The following is a 14434-nucleotide window of genomic DNA, read 5'->3' as shown; positions in this document are numbered from 1 at the left end:
AAGTTTTACTTTATGTGTTAATCCTAAAATTTAAATTCCCACCATCAATTGCTGAATTGCTTCGTTAACCAAACTCCTCACCAGAAAAGCAGCATTCCAGAGACCGCAAGAAGTATTAGCTAATCATGAATATGAATTAGTTTATCTTTACGTTACTTAGAAAACGTCCTCGTGCGTCCAGTCACGCAAACGAATTAATATTAATGACCCAAGATTTCACCGTAGAAGGGTTACCCCTAGTGTATTCAGTAGGAGGGGTTTTGGCGCGTTAATGATGGCGTGTTGTCTTTCTGTGTTCTCCTCACTCACTGTTCCTCTTCACTTCAAGGATGGCGGAGGCAGTCACGGCACAGCTAGATTCATTCGGAAGTAATTTCAAGGTTTGTTTATTTATTTATTTTTTTTTTAAATATGATTGACTAGAATATCGTTTGTATTTACATTCGCTTAAATAGATCTCCCGAGTCTCTACCAATGTTAGTAGATTCACAGGTCGCTCGTTGTCATATGTTTAATGTAAAACAAGTCTTCCCAGCTACCACTGAATCACTTGTAGCTATTCGGTTAGCACTATAACTGCTGCTGCTGACAATGTAAATCTAACTGAGTTATGTGACACTTACTGCTTGTTATTTTGCCGTTAATGTCCTCTTAACACATTGTATTGACTTGTACTGCTGTTTTAAATGTTAATTCTGCAGTTCAGTCCTAGTCCGCGACGCTAACCAATATTCCCGCCCACATCCATTGACTCGTCAACCACTGACCAATGTTTATACTCCATTTGCAATACAACTAGAGTAATATATCATATGTAGTACAAATCTACCTAATCTGTACAGTGGTATTACACATATTGTGTGGATTTCCCCTCTCGGTTGATAACTTGTAAAGCACGTCATGAATCATGACAGTAATAAACGCGCTCTAAACGGAAACTAGTGCATTAAATAACCTCCACAAGATTTTACTCAACCTACTTTGAAGGAAACTGCATGCGTCATGCTCTGAATAAGCTGAGGTGACTGCTGATAACTGATCTCATGTCACGTCACGAGCTGTCCTTGAGCCGCGCGAGCTGTCACTCATCCGTCTCGCGCGGATTCTGGAGTGTTCGTGTGTATCTGTTGTGTTATTCAGCTCGCGGACCTTCAGGCGCTTCACTGCTCACGCCAGGTACTGGCAAAACTGTAAAAGTTGTAAAACGACCAAGCCGTTTAGAAACGCATACATGCAAGGCTTTATCAGGATGAGATCACAGCTTTATCTGCTAAGTTCACAGTGCATTCCAGACTCGTAGATGCAAGCCTCCTCTTTCTCTGGTAGGAGTCTATGTTTTTAGACAGAACATTGATAGTGCTCTGCTAATTTTTGATAATACAAACAAGCGTTTTATGGAGTGTAATTTTTTTTAAAGTTGTTTATGGAATTGTTTTTTTTAATAGCAGGATAGTTTGTTAGAATAGGTTTTCCTTCAGTCAATGTACGTGACCATCTGGCTGTTTGTTCACCCCATTGGTAAATCTATTTTTAGAAAGGATCATATAAACATCACTTTGTAATTGCTCAACATCCTCTGTGTTTATCTACAACAGCTTGCCATATGGGCCTCTAGAACAATGCTTTTGTCCTCTGATCCCAACACTTTTTTGTGTTTGTTTAATTTTCTCTCTTTTTCGCAGATAACCATTAGCAGTCTTGCATCTGGCCAGGTGGAGAGCCGTGGTCCTCTCTCTCATGCCCCCCACAGTGCCTCCCAAACTCCCTCTGGTATGTCTGCTTTAAACCCTCTATTCAGTTCATGCCTAAGATTGAAACCAAATAAAAATTGGGCAAAGGTGTATAGAGTCTAATGACCGCTGAATGTCTGATTTAAAATATTGAAAATGTGATCTCATATAGTCTATTATTATTTTGGTATTAGGAATGGAGAGCAGTCAACCAGTCAACATCACCGATCCAAGTACACGTCGGAAGAAGAAACGCAGATCTCGGGCCGCAGACAGTTTCACTGGAAAATTTTGTGGTACTCAACAATTTAGAACATGGAATTGTTGTATTACACCTCATAACATTTTCTGTGTTTGTTTTACTCTCTTTATTATTTAAAATGTATAATCCGATTTAGAGGTCTTCTCTGAAAGCCAATGCAACAGTCTTTCAAAATGTATTTCCTGATTGCAAGGGTTGTGGAAATTGAGTAAAATTCAGCTGTGTGTGATGTAGATCTGTACAGGCTGACCGATGAGCTGCTGGGTCAGGGAGCCTATGCTAAAGTCCAGGGGTGTGTGAGTTTACAGAATGGAAATGAGTATGCTGTAAAGGTATGATTATATCCATAATGTAGTAATAGTAATATCAAAGTGGTTTATTTTTACAGTCGAAATGTTTGGAAATCAACCAAATATTTTGAATATCTCATCAGTTCTTTGTCATATGAACATAATGAATGTCTGTGTGTAATCTTTGTTCATGTTTTTCAGATAATAGAGAAGAACACTGGTCACAGTCGCAGTAGAGTTTTCAGAGAGGTGGAGACACTTTATCAGTGTCAAGGAAATAAGTATGATCTTTTTCCCTAATCATTGTGCTCCATAAAATCATAATAGAATTTACTGTAATTGATTGATGCACTTTTACCTGCATCTACTATTATGTGTTTTCCTGTAGGAACATTCTGGAACTCATTCAGTTTTTTGAAGATGACAGCTGTTTTTATCTTGTTTTTGAGAAGTTACGTGGAGGTACAGTACATTTGTAAGGGGCTGTAATACAGATGCTCTCATATGCTTTTTAGAATTAGAATCATTTGTTGTGATTATTTCTTTGTTTCTTGCATTTTTATTTATTTTCCTCAAATCTCTTTTTCTATCAGGTTCCATTTTGACACACATTCAGAGTCGAAAATACTTTGATGAGAGAGAGGCTAGTCATGTGGTCAGAGATATAGCACATGCGCTGAACTTTCTGCACAACAAAGGTAAATGCTCAAGACTTAAGGTCCCAGCACACTTACAGTGAAGTGCTTTGTTCTTCACCCAGAGCCAAAAAGAAGTTTGAAAGAGCTGAGCAATGACATACTGTTTGCGAACATTCAGACACTGACCACACAGCAGGAGGAGGCGTTTAAAGGAATTGTTCACCCAAAAATGTAATTTCTCTCATAATTTACTCAACCTCATGCCATCCCAAATGTGTGACTTTCTTCTGCAGAACACAAATGAAGATTTTTATTTCAGCTCTGTAGGTCTATACGATACAAGTAAATGGGTGCCAACATTTTGACACTCCAAAAATCACATAAGAGCAGCATCAACGTAATCCATAGGACTACATTGGTTAAATCCATATCTTCCGAAGTGATATGATAGGTATGGGTGAGAAACAGATCAAAATTTAAGTCAATTTTTCTAGAAATTCTTCTCCCTGCCCAGTAGTAATCACCCCGTATGCAGGAAGAATATGCACAAGAAGAATGTGAAAGTGAAAATTAAAGAGGAGACTGACTGAGCAGGGAGGAGAATTTATAGATACAATGGACTCAAGATTTTGGCACCCATTTACTTGCATTGTATGGACCAAAAGAGCAGATGTTCTAAAAATCTTCATTTGTGTTCTGCTGAAGAGAAAAGGTCACACACATCTAGAATTGCATATGGGTGAGTAAATTATGAGAACATTTTCATTTTTGGGTGAACTAATGTGACATTAAAATGTGTTATCAATGACTATATGACTCATTCTATGAGTAGAGTTCACACAAGATCAGTAAAAGAAGCTGTTTAACTACTCGAAGATTAAAAGTAATATATGCTGTAGATAATGAGTAATTTACAATGTTTACCTTTTGCATTCATGGCACTAATGCACTAATATGCAGCGATTACACCCAAAAGAGAGTTAATGGGTAGAATACAGACAAAAGAATTGTGATAAGAGAGGCATATCCTAATTTGGGCAGATGTTTGAATGGCTTTCAGCTGCAGATGGCACATGAGTGAAGCAGCATTTCAAACAAATGAGTGAATGGGCACTTAAAAGTATTCAAGTAGATCTCATTACTTTTTTAGACTAATTAATAAAAAAAATAACAAGTTATTTGAAAATGTGTCTATGTGAAAATCATACAGATGTAGGTAAGTTTGCATCAGCTTGCTAATTAATCTACATGCTGGTGTGTTCATGTTGACTAATTTGAACTAAACAACGTAACTGAAATTAGCTGTTGGCCTCAAAGTAGGTGGAGCATAATCAACCACCGATGCAAACTCAAAAACACCTTCGTTTTGGCCAGATTATGTTCAAAATAGCGTCACGCTCGTTTGTTCTTCGATTTCATATGAAGTGTGCAGGGGCCTTTACTCTGATTGCTACCAACCATGGCTCAGAGTATGTTTATGTACATTCGTCTCCCTCCACAGGAATCGCTCATCGGGACCTCAAGCCTGAAAATATCCTGTGTGAATATGCCGATAAGGTAATGCATCTGCTTTGTCAGTGATAACACATGTATGTAAGTACAAGACCTTTAAGATCTAGGAGTCTTAAATCATAATGTAATGTAATGTGATACGCTTGTGTTCAGGTGTCTCCTGTGAAGATCTGTGATTTTGACCTTGGCAGTGGAGTAAAGCTGAACAGTGCCTGTACCCCTATAACTACCCCTGAGCTCACCACACCGGTAAGCTCGACCTTAGATTTGCATTCACAATGCATCAGGCACACTCCATAACTGGGATGAAGTAGCATTGTTTGAGAGGTGTCTTCTGTTGTACTCTAGTGTGGCTCGGCAGAGTACATGGCTCCTGAGGTTGTCGAGGTCTTTACAGATGAAGCATCATTCTATGATAAGCGCTGTGATCTCTGGAGCCTTGGTGTCATTCTCTACATCCTTCTTAGCGGGAGCCCTCCCTTTACTGGCCACTGCGGCACCAACTGCGGCTGGGAACGAGGAGTGACCTGTCGTGCCTGCCAGGTAAGGCACACACTAATTCAAACATGCACCAAATTCCCTTCATCCACCTGGAGAACTTAGCATTGCTGACCTGAGCTGTTCGCTTTTGTTCAGAACAACCTGTTTGAAAGGATTCAAGAGGGAAAGTATGAATTTGGGGATGGAATCTGGGCTCAGATATCAGATGATGCTAAAGATCTGATCTCACGGCTGCTGGTGCGAGATGCCACTTTACGACTGAGTGCAGCTCAAGTCCTAAAGCATCCCTGGGTGCAAGGGGTGAGTCTTTTGCTCTCTTTAGTTTTCTTCAATCTTTTTTAACCTTCACATCAAGTGGCTTAAGACTATTCTGAATTTGCGGCTACAAAAATTCAGATATATAGTTAATAGGGCTGTCGATATAATGTGATAATTTAGTGCAATTTATTATATAATTTATATAATTTATTTTTTAAATGTAAACAATTAATCATGTCCCCTTGATGCATATGTACATTCTGTAATAAAAGTATGGATCTTCCTACCATATAAGCAATTCGAGCTTGAAGTAACATCTGTTATTATGAGATGCGTCAGTAGGTGGCAGCGTGCCTCAACAAACCTCAATAGCAGTGCAGTCACAGAATGAGAACTGCTCTCTTAGGATGAAGCACAACAGATGGGTGAAGCATAACAGAATACAGGACTCTTGAGATATGTTTTTTCAAAGTTTCCACTACTTTTAGCTTGAGAAAGCATCCTTAAAATGTGGCATTTATGACTCTAAATACCAGTGCGATGCTACAAATGCACATGTACATAGTGCTACTGTAAGAAACTCAATGCAAACAGATTGGTGTCAATTGTAGGCTTGTTCAATGATATTAAAATAAAACAAACAATATGTTGAGTTCTTAAGATGATTTTTGTATTGTTTAATCAATGCTTTTTTTCACCTGCCATAGTAATGCAATTAATTTCAAACTGAATTTAATCTGTATTATATATTTATTATAATATAATATATATATTATAATATATAATAAAGATTAAATTCAGTTTGAAATGACATATTTCAGTTCAGTGTTCAGTTTTTATATACATATTTGAATTATTATGCATTATTTACATGAATAATGCAAATAAGGCTTTATTTTTATTTGGGGGCCTTTCTCCACAAATAATGATGTATACGATTAATTCAACTATATCATGTAATTAACGTATCATGTAATTAATTTGATTATACATTTTATTTTCATGTAAAGAGGTCGTTTTTCCATTTCTATTCCTGCTCCTGTGAAAACAATCAAAAGACGGCCTGGCGGCGAAATTAGGGAACACTTATGACTAATTTGAACTATTCTAGCTAACATGATTTTCCTATGGTCTTACCTTTTAAATGCTTCTATAATAATATATTGGGTCCTTGGAAAAACACTGCATCTTCACTGCTGGAAGATATAAATTGCACTGAACTGTAATGTTGTTTACCTTTTATCCATTGAAGTGACAAGAATGTTGGAATTTCCCCCAAAATAATCAAATTTCTTCAGTGGCCATTGCTATGAAACATACCTTTTAATGGCTTGACCTCGTTTGGAGAGTGCAATGTTGGTCTGAGACAGGCGTTATTATAGTATGTGGTGCCAGATTCATGTGCGTTACGAGAGAGAGCCAGAAGAGATCTCCAGCGTGCATTTATTCATATATGTACCACTATAAAGCAAGCAGCAGTCTTTATAATTTTATGTCAAGAGGATATTTTGTTTATTTTTATATATTGAAAATTGTAATCCAATTTTTACCAAATGGAACTTTCATCTGAATTTGATGAGTTTACAGACTACAGTTACATATTTTTTTTGTATCCTGATTACGTAACACCATTACAAGTATTCCGTTACTCCCCATGCCTGAGGATGAGTTGCAGTCAGAATTTTTGGTCTTGTCTTAGGGATTTAGAAAAAAAATCCTAAACCAGTCTGTAGACTAACAGTATGTTGGCTTTGTTAAGCCAACATAAAAAACAGTTCTTCTGCCAAGTAATATAGTTCATTATGCTAACTGTAGAAGTTTGGAACACAGCAACTTTTAGGCATTTTATTATTGAATGAACAGCTCATTCAATCAGAATTTAGAAATGTGTATATATTTTGTGTTTCAGAATACACCCGAAAGAGTTCTTCCAACTCCTTGTGTTCTACAAAGGTATTTGATATTGATTCAGTGGATGACGTTACATAATCTTTTGTTTTCTGTCATGTTTCTGACCGTCTCTTATTGAATCTGCAGAAACTTCAGCACTAAAGACCTGACACAGTTTGCAGCAGAAGCCATCGCATTCAACCGACAACTGTCTCAGCAGGAGGAAGAGCAGGAGGAATTTGGGGCCGTTGTCTGCTCTATGAGGCTCTCCCCTCCCTCTAACTCAAGATTAGCCCGTCGCAGAGCACAGTCGCATGCACTACGCACGGATACCTGACACCTGCCCACAGCACAGGAATTGAGTAACACACATACACAACACATATGGTGCATTTTAAGGCTTCATACAGGCATACATTCTCTGCCTAACAGAATAGCTTATTGAGGATGCCTTAAAGCACTAACCCTCGGCAAACACAATTGCACACCACAAGCTCAGTGCTTACTAACCTTAAGTATGCTTACCACAAAAAAAAAAAACCTCAGATATTTCTATTTTGCATTTAAATTAGCATCAGGTTTAGGTTCATGTTCATCCTTAACTAGTTCTCAGTGTAATGGAGTTTTGTCTTTTAAGTATCAAAAACTATATATATGTATTTTAATAATATTTAAATATTTATAAGCAAATATTTATGACAAAGTGTTTTGCTGTCACAAAAAGGGTGCCCAGCTCTAAGGGAATTTTGCAAAGCTATTGATTTTGAGTGGAGCTTTTAAACATTAGCATTTCTATTCTAGGAATGATTTAACTTAATTTTTAAAAATTTTAAATTCACTTAACATTCTTTTAAGGGTTAGTTCACACAAAATGAGAATTCTTTCATAATTTACTCAACCCAATGTCACACCAAACCTGTATGATTTTATTTCTTCCATGGAACACAATTGGAAAAGATTGGAAAGTCTTCCAAGTCTTCTTGCCATATAATGTATAGTGAAAAGTGATTCCAGACTATAATACAAAAGCCATAAGATCACTTGAGTTGGTATTCACCCCTAAATTAAAGCTTTGATCAACTTCCAAAAGTAGTGCCCAAATCAAATGTGGCAACTACTGTGCAGGTTGGCAGTATGAAGATTTTTCAAAGTGTTCCTTTTGTGATCTATGGAAGGGCATATAGAGGGTAAGTAAATTATGCCAGAAATGTACTTCTGGTGAACTGAAACTATTCCTTTAAGGTATTTCAGTTACTGTGAATTACTGGACCTCTTGCATTTTGTTACTTTTTATTTATAACAAGATGTACACATATTAACCCATCTAGCCCTATAAACTTCTAGCTGTACATCATTATTGTTGAGTAAACAATGTCTTTGTTTATTTGAGCAATGTAAGCCATGCTGCCTGACACTAATCAACCTTAGAATTTCATGCCTATCTATACAAATGTATATTGTGTGGCATGCTCTGTGTAAAGCTTGAAGAGGTATGTATGCAGTAAGGTGCTGAGGTAGAAATTTGACCAATTACTGTCTGGTTTGTAAATATGGTACAGTAATTATTTTTGTGTCTTTCAGGTTTCTGATTTTATATATATATATATATATATATATATGAAACTATATGCTTTTGTTTTGTGTAGAATTATATCTGTCTTTTTTAAAGTGTTGAATATTCTGTTGCAAACATGCAGTATTTTCTATGAATCAGGGCAGTGGGCATGTTCTGTTAATAGACTAGTTGATAGGTGCTGTAAATTTAAAATGTTTTGCATTCAGTGAATTTGGGGCAGAGCTCCTAAAATGTGGTGGTCAACTGTTAAAGGAGCTTTGCTGCTAAAAGACCTCACATTTGCCTTTTGTATTAACAAATTATAAAACATTACCTTCCTTAAAGTTATTTTTCCTCTTATCCCTTGCTCAAAATGCTGCTTGAGGTGAGAAGAATACATTTTATTTTTTTACAGTATGTACGTTCATGAGCATGTGTTGGGAAACATTCAATGTACCTGGGATGAAACTAGAGCGCACTACCTCATTTAAATGGTCTATGTTCTCAGAGTGTGTATGATATACCTTTAATGAACTAAAGTGCTTCCCAGTCTTGGTTCAGGAATGTCATCCTACAGGAATAAGAATAAAGGCATTACATCTTATGTGTTGCTTATTTGTTTTGGTAAGATATACAGTTTTCTTAAAACTTGCACTGAAACTAGGTGAAAGCTTGATTCGTTCCAATAAAGGGAGAAAGTAAATAATGATCATCTACAGTATTATAAAATCAGGTTCCTTTTTTAGAATTTGAACATTGTGATGTAAGTTTATGACTAACAGTTTAACCATGTTTACTGTACATTATTTCCATTTGCCACAGCCACCTCATTCCCATGCCAACTAAACCAGGCCTTCTCCGATTATGTGAGCATTCAAAGATGGCTCCAAAAGTCTATTATATTTTAGCTGTTAGGGTGCAAAATTTTCTCTCCCTTCTACTAAGCTCTCAAAGGTATTAACGTTTAATAATGGAGATAAAGTAGAAGATACTTTACATAAACTGAATAATCCTTTTATGTTTATAAAAAGGACAAAGAACAGTATTAGAAAGTCTCATTATTTTCCACTTTTACTCCCTGGTCAAAACAATGAAAATGATTCTCTTCAATAAATAATCTGACTGAGCCATTTAATGTTAGGCCATTCAATGTTAGGCCATTCTCATAATGTAAACTTAAGATGTAGGCCTTGTAAAGACTGAAAAGATGATAATTATTTCTGCTGTCACAACATACTGTCCTGTGAGTTCTCAGAGAGGGACGATAATAGAACAACGAATAGGTCTAAGAGAGTAAGCCACGATCAATATATGAGGAGTGAACTATTTAATTCCATTTTTCAAGGTTTCCATGCATTATATTAGAGCTTTCATAATGCTTCTTATTTGCTCAAAGCGAACATAATATTGATTTTATCTTGAATCAAACGTTAGAACTTTTGAACACATTCAGTCCAAGGACGAGTCTTTTTCATTGGTCAGTAGAGGACAGACAATCCTTGAAATAGACTACTTTCTTTGTTATGCCATTTAACATACCATCAATGGATCTCTAAATGTCGAATTGAAAGTAACTGGACAGCGCCCCATGCGGTATTGAGGTGAATTGAATTCCATGAAGGGGAATAATGGGTGTGAAGCGTTGAGTTCTGGACCAGTCGCGCCATTCTTTTAGTTAGTGCACTCCTCGACTTCATGTGCTCTTCTAGCTGCTGAATTCTCCTCAAATTGGAGATTTATTGAAAAAAAAAAGACGGCATCAGTCAACTCTTCGAAATCACATCTTGAGGTGAGTTAAAAGTCAGACAAACCTTTTTAGGTAAGAATCGTTTAAATGCATGTTATTTATAATAGTTCAATCAGAGTAAGATGCTACCCTCAAATAAATAAATTTGTGATTGATTTTCGATATTATTAATATTGATTGAAGCTCTTATTGATAACATTGATTCAATCTACACTGGAGAAAATGTTTTTAGAGAGTCATGAAAACTTTCTTAAGTTTCTTAAACCTTTAATTCTTAAGATAGTCTTACGAGTAGTTGGTGATACATTTTTATATATATATATATATATATATATATATATATATATATATATATATATATATATATATATATATATATATATATATTTACCATGACAGATCATCAATTGTTTACAGACAGATTGTTTCACATTTAATTGACTACATCACAATTCCAGTGGGTCAGAAGTTTAAATACACTTAGTCAACTGTGCCGTTAAGCAGCTTGGAAAATTCTAGAAAATCCCTTTAGACAATTATCTACCTGTGGATGTATTTTAAGGCCTACCTTCAAACTCAGTACCACTTTGCTTGACATGGGAAAATCAAAAGAAATCAGCCAAGAATTGTGGACCTCCACAATTCTGGTTCATCCTTGGGAGCAATTTCCAAATGCCTGAAGGTACCACATTCATCTGTACAAACAATACACAAGTATAAACACCACAGGACCACACAGCCATCTTACCGCTCAAGAAGGAGACGCATTCTGTCTCCTAGAGATGAACATAGTGCGGTGCGAAAAGTGCAAATCAATCCCAGAACAACAGCAAAGGACCTTTTGAAGATGCTGGAGGAAACAGGCAGACAAGTATCTATGTCCACAATAAAAAACTAGTCCTATATCGACATAATCTAAAAAGCTGCTCAGCAAGGAAGAAGCCACTGCTCCAAAAGCAACATAAAAAAGCCAGACAACAGTTTGCGAGTGCACATGGGCACAAAGATTTTACTTTTTGGAGAAATGTCCTCTGGTCTAATGAAACACAAATTGAACTGTTTGGCCATAATGACCATTGTTATTTTTGGAAGGAAAACGGTGAGGCTTGCAAGCCGCAGATCACCATCTTAACCGTGAAGCTTTGGGGTGGCAGCATTATGTTGTGGTGGTGCTTTGCTGCAGGATGGACTGGTGCACGCAACATCTCAAGACATCAGCCAGGAAGTTAAAGATCTGTCACAAATGGGTCTTCCAAATGGACAATGACCCCAAGCATACCTCCAAAGATGTGGCAAAATGGCTTAAGGACAATAAAGTCAAGGTATTGAAGTGGCCATCACCAAGCCGTGACCTCAATCCGATAGAAAAAGTGTGTGCGAGCAAGGAGGCATACAAACCTGACACAGTAAAACAATTTCTGTCAGGAGGAATGGGCAAAAATTACAACAGCTTATTGTTAGAGTAATAATAATAAATCACTCTCTCTACTATTATTCTGACATGACACATTCTTAAAATAAAGTAGTAGACCTAAGACTGGGAATGTTTTCTATGATTAAATGTCTGGAATTCAGAAAAACTGAGTTTAAATGTATTTGGCTATGGTGCATGGTAAACTTCTGACTTCAACTGTAAATGATAGATAGATAGATAGATAGATAGATAGATAGATAGATAGATAGATAGATAGATAGATAGATAGATAGATAGATAGATAGATAATACTGAAATCCTAAATTGTGATTCTTTACATCAGATTATGCAAAAAATAAAAAAATAAAAAAAATTCCAGGCTTTTACTGCTAATGTGCATGCATGTTCTAAAGTTGATTGAGAGATGATGTCTGTAATTAAAATGTGATTGGCCCTTTTAACTGTAAGGCGGGACTTCCTTCCTACATCCTTTGACCGTTGGGTGCTCAAAGCTCCTTGGTTGAGCGTTCCAATTTCTCCCATTGATTTTAACAGAAGTGGCCCATCTCTGCTAAATAATCTCTGATGATATAATTTCCCCACTCCCAAAGCTTTCACATCATCATCTGGTCTTGACAGCACTAGTTAAATTGGCACACACAAACAGGCAGGCGGATATCTGAGGAGGGGCAAATTTTGTTCCTGAACATCAACGTAACACTCATACTCTTCTCCTCTCTTGACTCTTTTCATTCTCTTTCTTTTTCCCCCTGTTTTTCTGTGGTGGGTGAGAAGTTCAGTGCCATTTAGAGAGGATGATTTTCACTAATGAGGATGCTCGGCCTGTACTGAAAAAGCCATGTGAGAGGAGGGTGGTCCGTTCGCAGGGGTTGCCCTCCCCAGCGCTCTGCTGTGCTTGCGGTCTCTGTATTATGCTGGCAGGCATTAACATCACCCTGGTAGGTGCTCTCGCCTTTACTAAACTCCTCCCTTTCAACAACCCTCCCATCATTATTGGACCCATCCTCCTATTGGTGGCCTTTTCATTTTTTGGAGCGTGTTGCATCTGCAGTCGACAACCCAGTGCCCAAGACTCTCACTTGTCTACAGGACGGGACCACTGGCCATTAATGCGAATGGGTGGAGCCATGTTTGAGATGGAGACTAGTGAACCCACTCTACTGGATACCACAGCCATTCATCTCAGTCCAACAAACTCTCCAAGCTCCTCCCGTCGCTGTAGCCCCACCCATCTTCCCGCTGCTCCACCCCATCCTTTACAAACCTACAACTGTCAGTCAGCCACAGAGAGAAATGATGTGAATGTACTAAACCCCATACTGGATGAATTAAACTCAGAGTTTGGACCCTGCCATGCTGAAGAAAACCTTTAATTTCTCTCTGTGCACTTTGTCCTAAATCTAGTGGCCCCTTGTAGCTCCCCAATACAATCTCAAAAGAGCTTGAACAAGTATTAAGGAGCTGTCCGTTGGATTTTGAAAACATCCACAGTCACACAAAGGTCTTGAAATGAGACATGTAGCAGAGCTAATTATTTGAGAAGAGGTAGTAACAAATTATATTCAGTGTTATCAGCTTTCAGGGTCAGTCTGACCTTTGGAGGAAGAAATTGGTGTTAAAATAAGAAAAACTTATCATAATTTTATCATTTTAGCCTGATAAGGGCATGAAAAGGAAGACTGGCTAAGAGAGGATTTTTAGAGGATACATTTTAAAGTATATAAAGGGAAGCACCCAAAAATGAAATTTCTCAAATAATTTACTCACCCTCATGCCATCCCAGATGTAAATTACTTTCTTAAGCAGAACACAAACAAAACTTTTCAGAAGAATATCTCAGCTCTGTAGGTACAATGCAAATGAATGGTGATCAGACCTTTGTAGCTCCAAAAATCACATAAAGGAAACTAAAGTAATCCATAAGATTCCAGTGGTTAAATCTACATCTTCAAATATAATTGGTGTGGGTGAACTATCCCTTTAACCCTGCACTCCTATCCTTCATTCTGACATGGCAAATTGACTGTCAGCTCGTCAGTATTAGAAAATCAGGAACAATTTCAGATAGAATAAGGGATGAAATCAGATTCTATGAAAAAAAAAATAACACAAATTTGGACGTATTTGAAAGATTGCTATGGGAATAGATTTGTTCAGTTGTACAGCTTTAACTGATTTTAGCCAGCACTCAAATATGTACTTTTTTTTTTTTGGCATGAATACCACATTTATACATGATTTATTATATTGGTTAGCAAAATCTCTTAAAAAATGTGTGATTGTGGAATGTATTGAATTGTTTTGCTTTTGAAGATAATAAAATAAAGCTGTTTGACTCTTGAAACTCATGAAATGTGCATATATAAGTAATCTTTAAACAAGAATATTGTAGATGCAAATAATTTATAATGTAAATTTCATATTCTTTTTTTTGTTTTGCCATTTAATATGTTATCAATAAATATTACTTAAAGGCTTACTAGTGTTTATATAGTGTTAATTTCTTTTGCTTTTTTTTTTTTGCTGCACATCCTATGGATAAGAACAATTTATAAAGTATTTAAATCTCAAATTTGTAGATATGTGATATTTAAAAACGTTTTCGTTGTGTATGTT

General features: G+C 36.7%; 2 protein-coding genes across 4 annotated transcripts; both read left to right on the top strand.

Moving 5' to 3' along the window:
* Positions 1-254: 254 nt before the first annotated feature.
* Positions 255-9225, top strand: LOC127632605 (MAP kinase-interacting serine/threonine-protein kinase 1-like). 3 transcript variants are annotated; one of them, XM_052111290.1, is made up of 13 exons: positions 255-380; positions 1683-1770; positions 1925-2026; positions 2227-2324; positions 2484-2563; positions 2671-2744; positions 2876-2980; positions 4422-4477; positions 4586-4681; positions 4781-4975; positions 5069-5233; positions 7101-7144; positions 7229-9225. In XM_052111290.1, exons 1-13 carry the CDS (start codon positions 330-332, stop codon positions 7416-7418), a joined length of 1344 nt encoding a protein of 447 aa, XP_051967250.1. In that variant the 5' UTR covers positions 255-329; the 3' UTR covers positions 7419-9225. The 3 variants fall into 3 exon arrangements, with proteins under 3 accessions (XP_051967250.1, XP_051967252.1, XP_051967251.1); XM_052111292.1 differs by lacking the exon at positions 255-380 and adding an exon at positions 1057-1176; XM_052111291.1 differs by lacking the exon at positions 255-380 and adding an exon at positions 1183-1322.
* A 1173-nt stretch (positions 9226-10398) lies between these two features.
* On the top strand, positions 10399-13326 carry LOC127632316 (transmembrane protein 275-like). The gene is made up of 2 exons (XM_052110839.1): positions 10399-10425; positions 12593-13326. The coding sequence occupies exon 2, from the start codon at positions 12613-12615 to the stop codon at positions 13189-13191; it is 579 nt and encodes a 192-aa protein (XP_051966799.1). The 5' UTR covers positions 10399-10425; positions 12593-12612; the 3' UTR covers positions 13192-13326.
* Positions 13327-14434: the final 1108 nt, after the last annotated feature.

This window comes from Xyrauchen texanus, chromosome 39, assembly GCF_025860055.1.
Source record: "Xyrauchen texanus isolate HMW12.3.18 chromosome 39, RBS_HiC_50CHRs, whole genome shotgun sequence".
NCBI classification, from domain to species: Eukaryota; Metazoa; Chordata; class Actinopteri; order Cypriniformes; family Catostomidae; genus Xyrauchen; species Xyrauchen texanus.
This window is presented reverse-complemented; position numbering and strand designations above follow the sequence as displayed.

Bases quoted from the DNA above. Each gene is read 5' to 3' on its own strand.
- LOC127632605 (XM_052111290.1), top strand. From the start codon at position 330: ATGGCGGAGGCAGTCACGGCACAGCTAGATTCATTCGGAAGTAATTTC. The intron at 2,981-4,421 runs GTAAATGCTCAA...CTCCCTCCACAG, and splicing joins GAACTTTCTGCACAACAAAG to GAATCGCTCATCGGGACCTC. The intron at 4,682-4,780 runs GTAAGCTCGACC...GTTGTACTCTAG, and splicing joins CCCCTGAGCTCACCACACCG to TGTGGCTCGGCAGAGTACAT.
- LOC127632316 (XM_052110839.1), top strand. From the start codon at position 12,613: ATGATTTTCACTAATGAGGATGCTCGGCCTGTACTGAAAAAGCCATGT.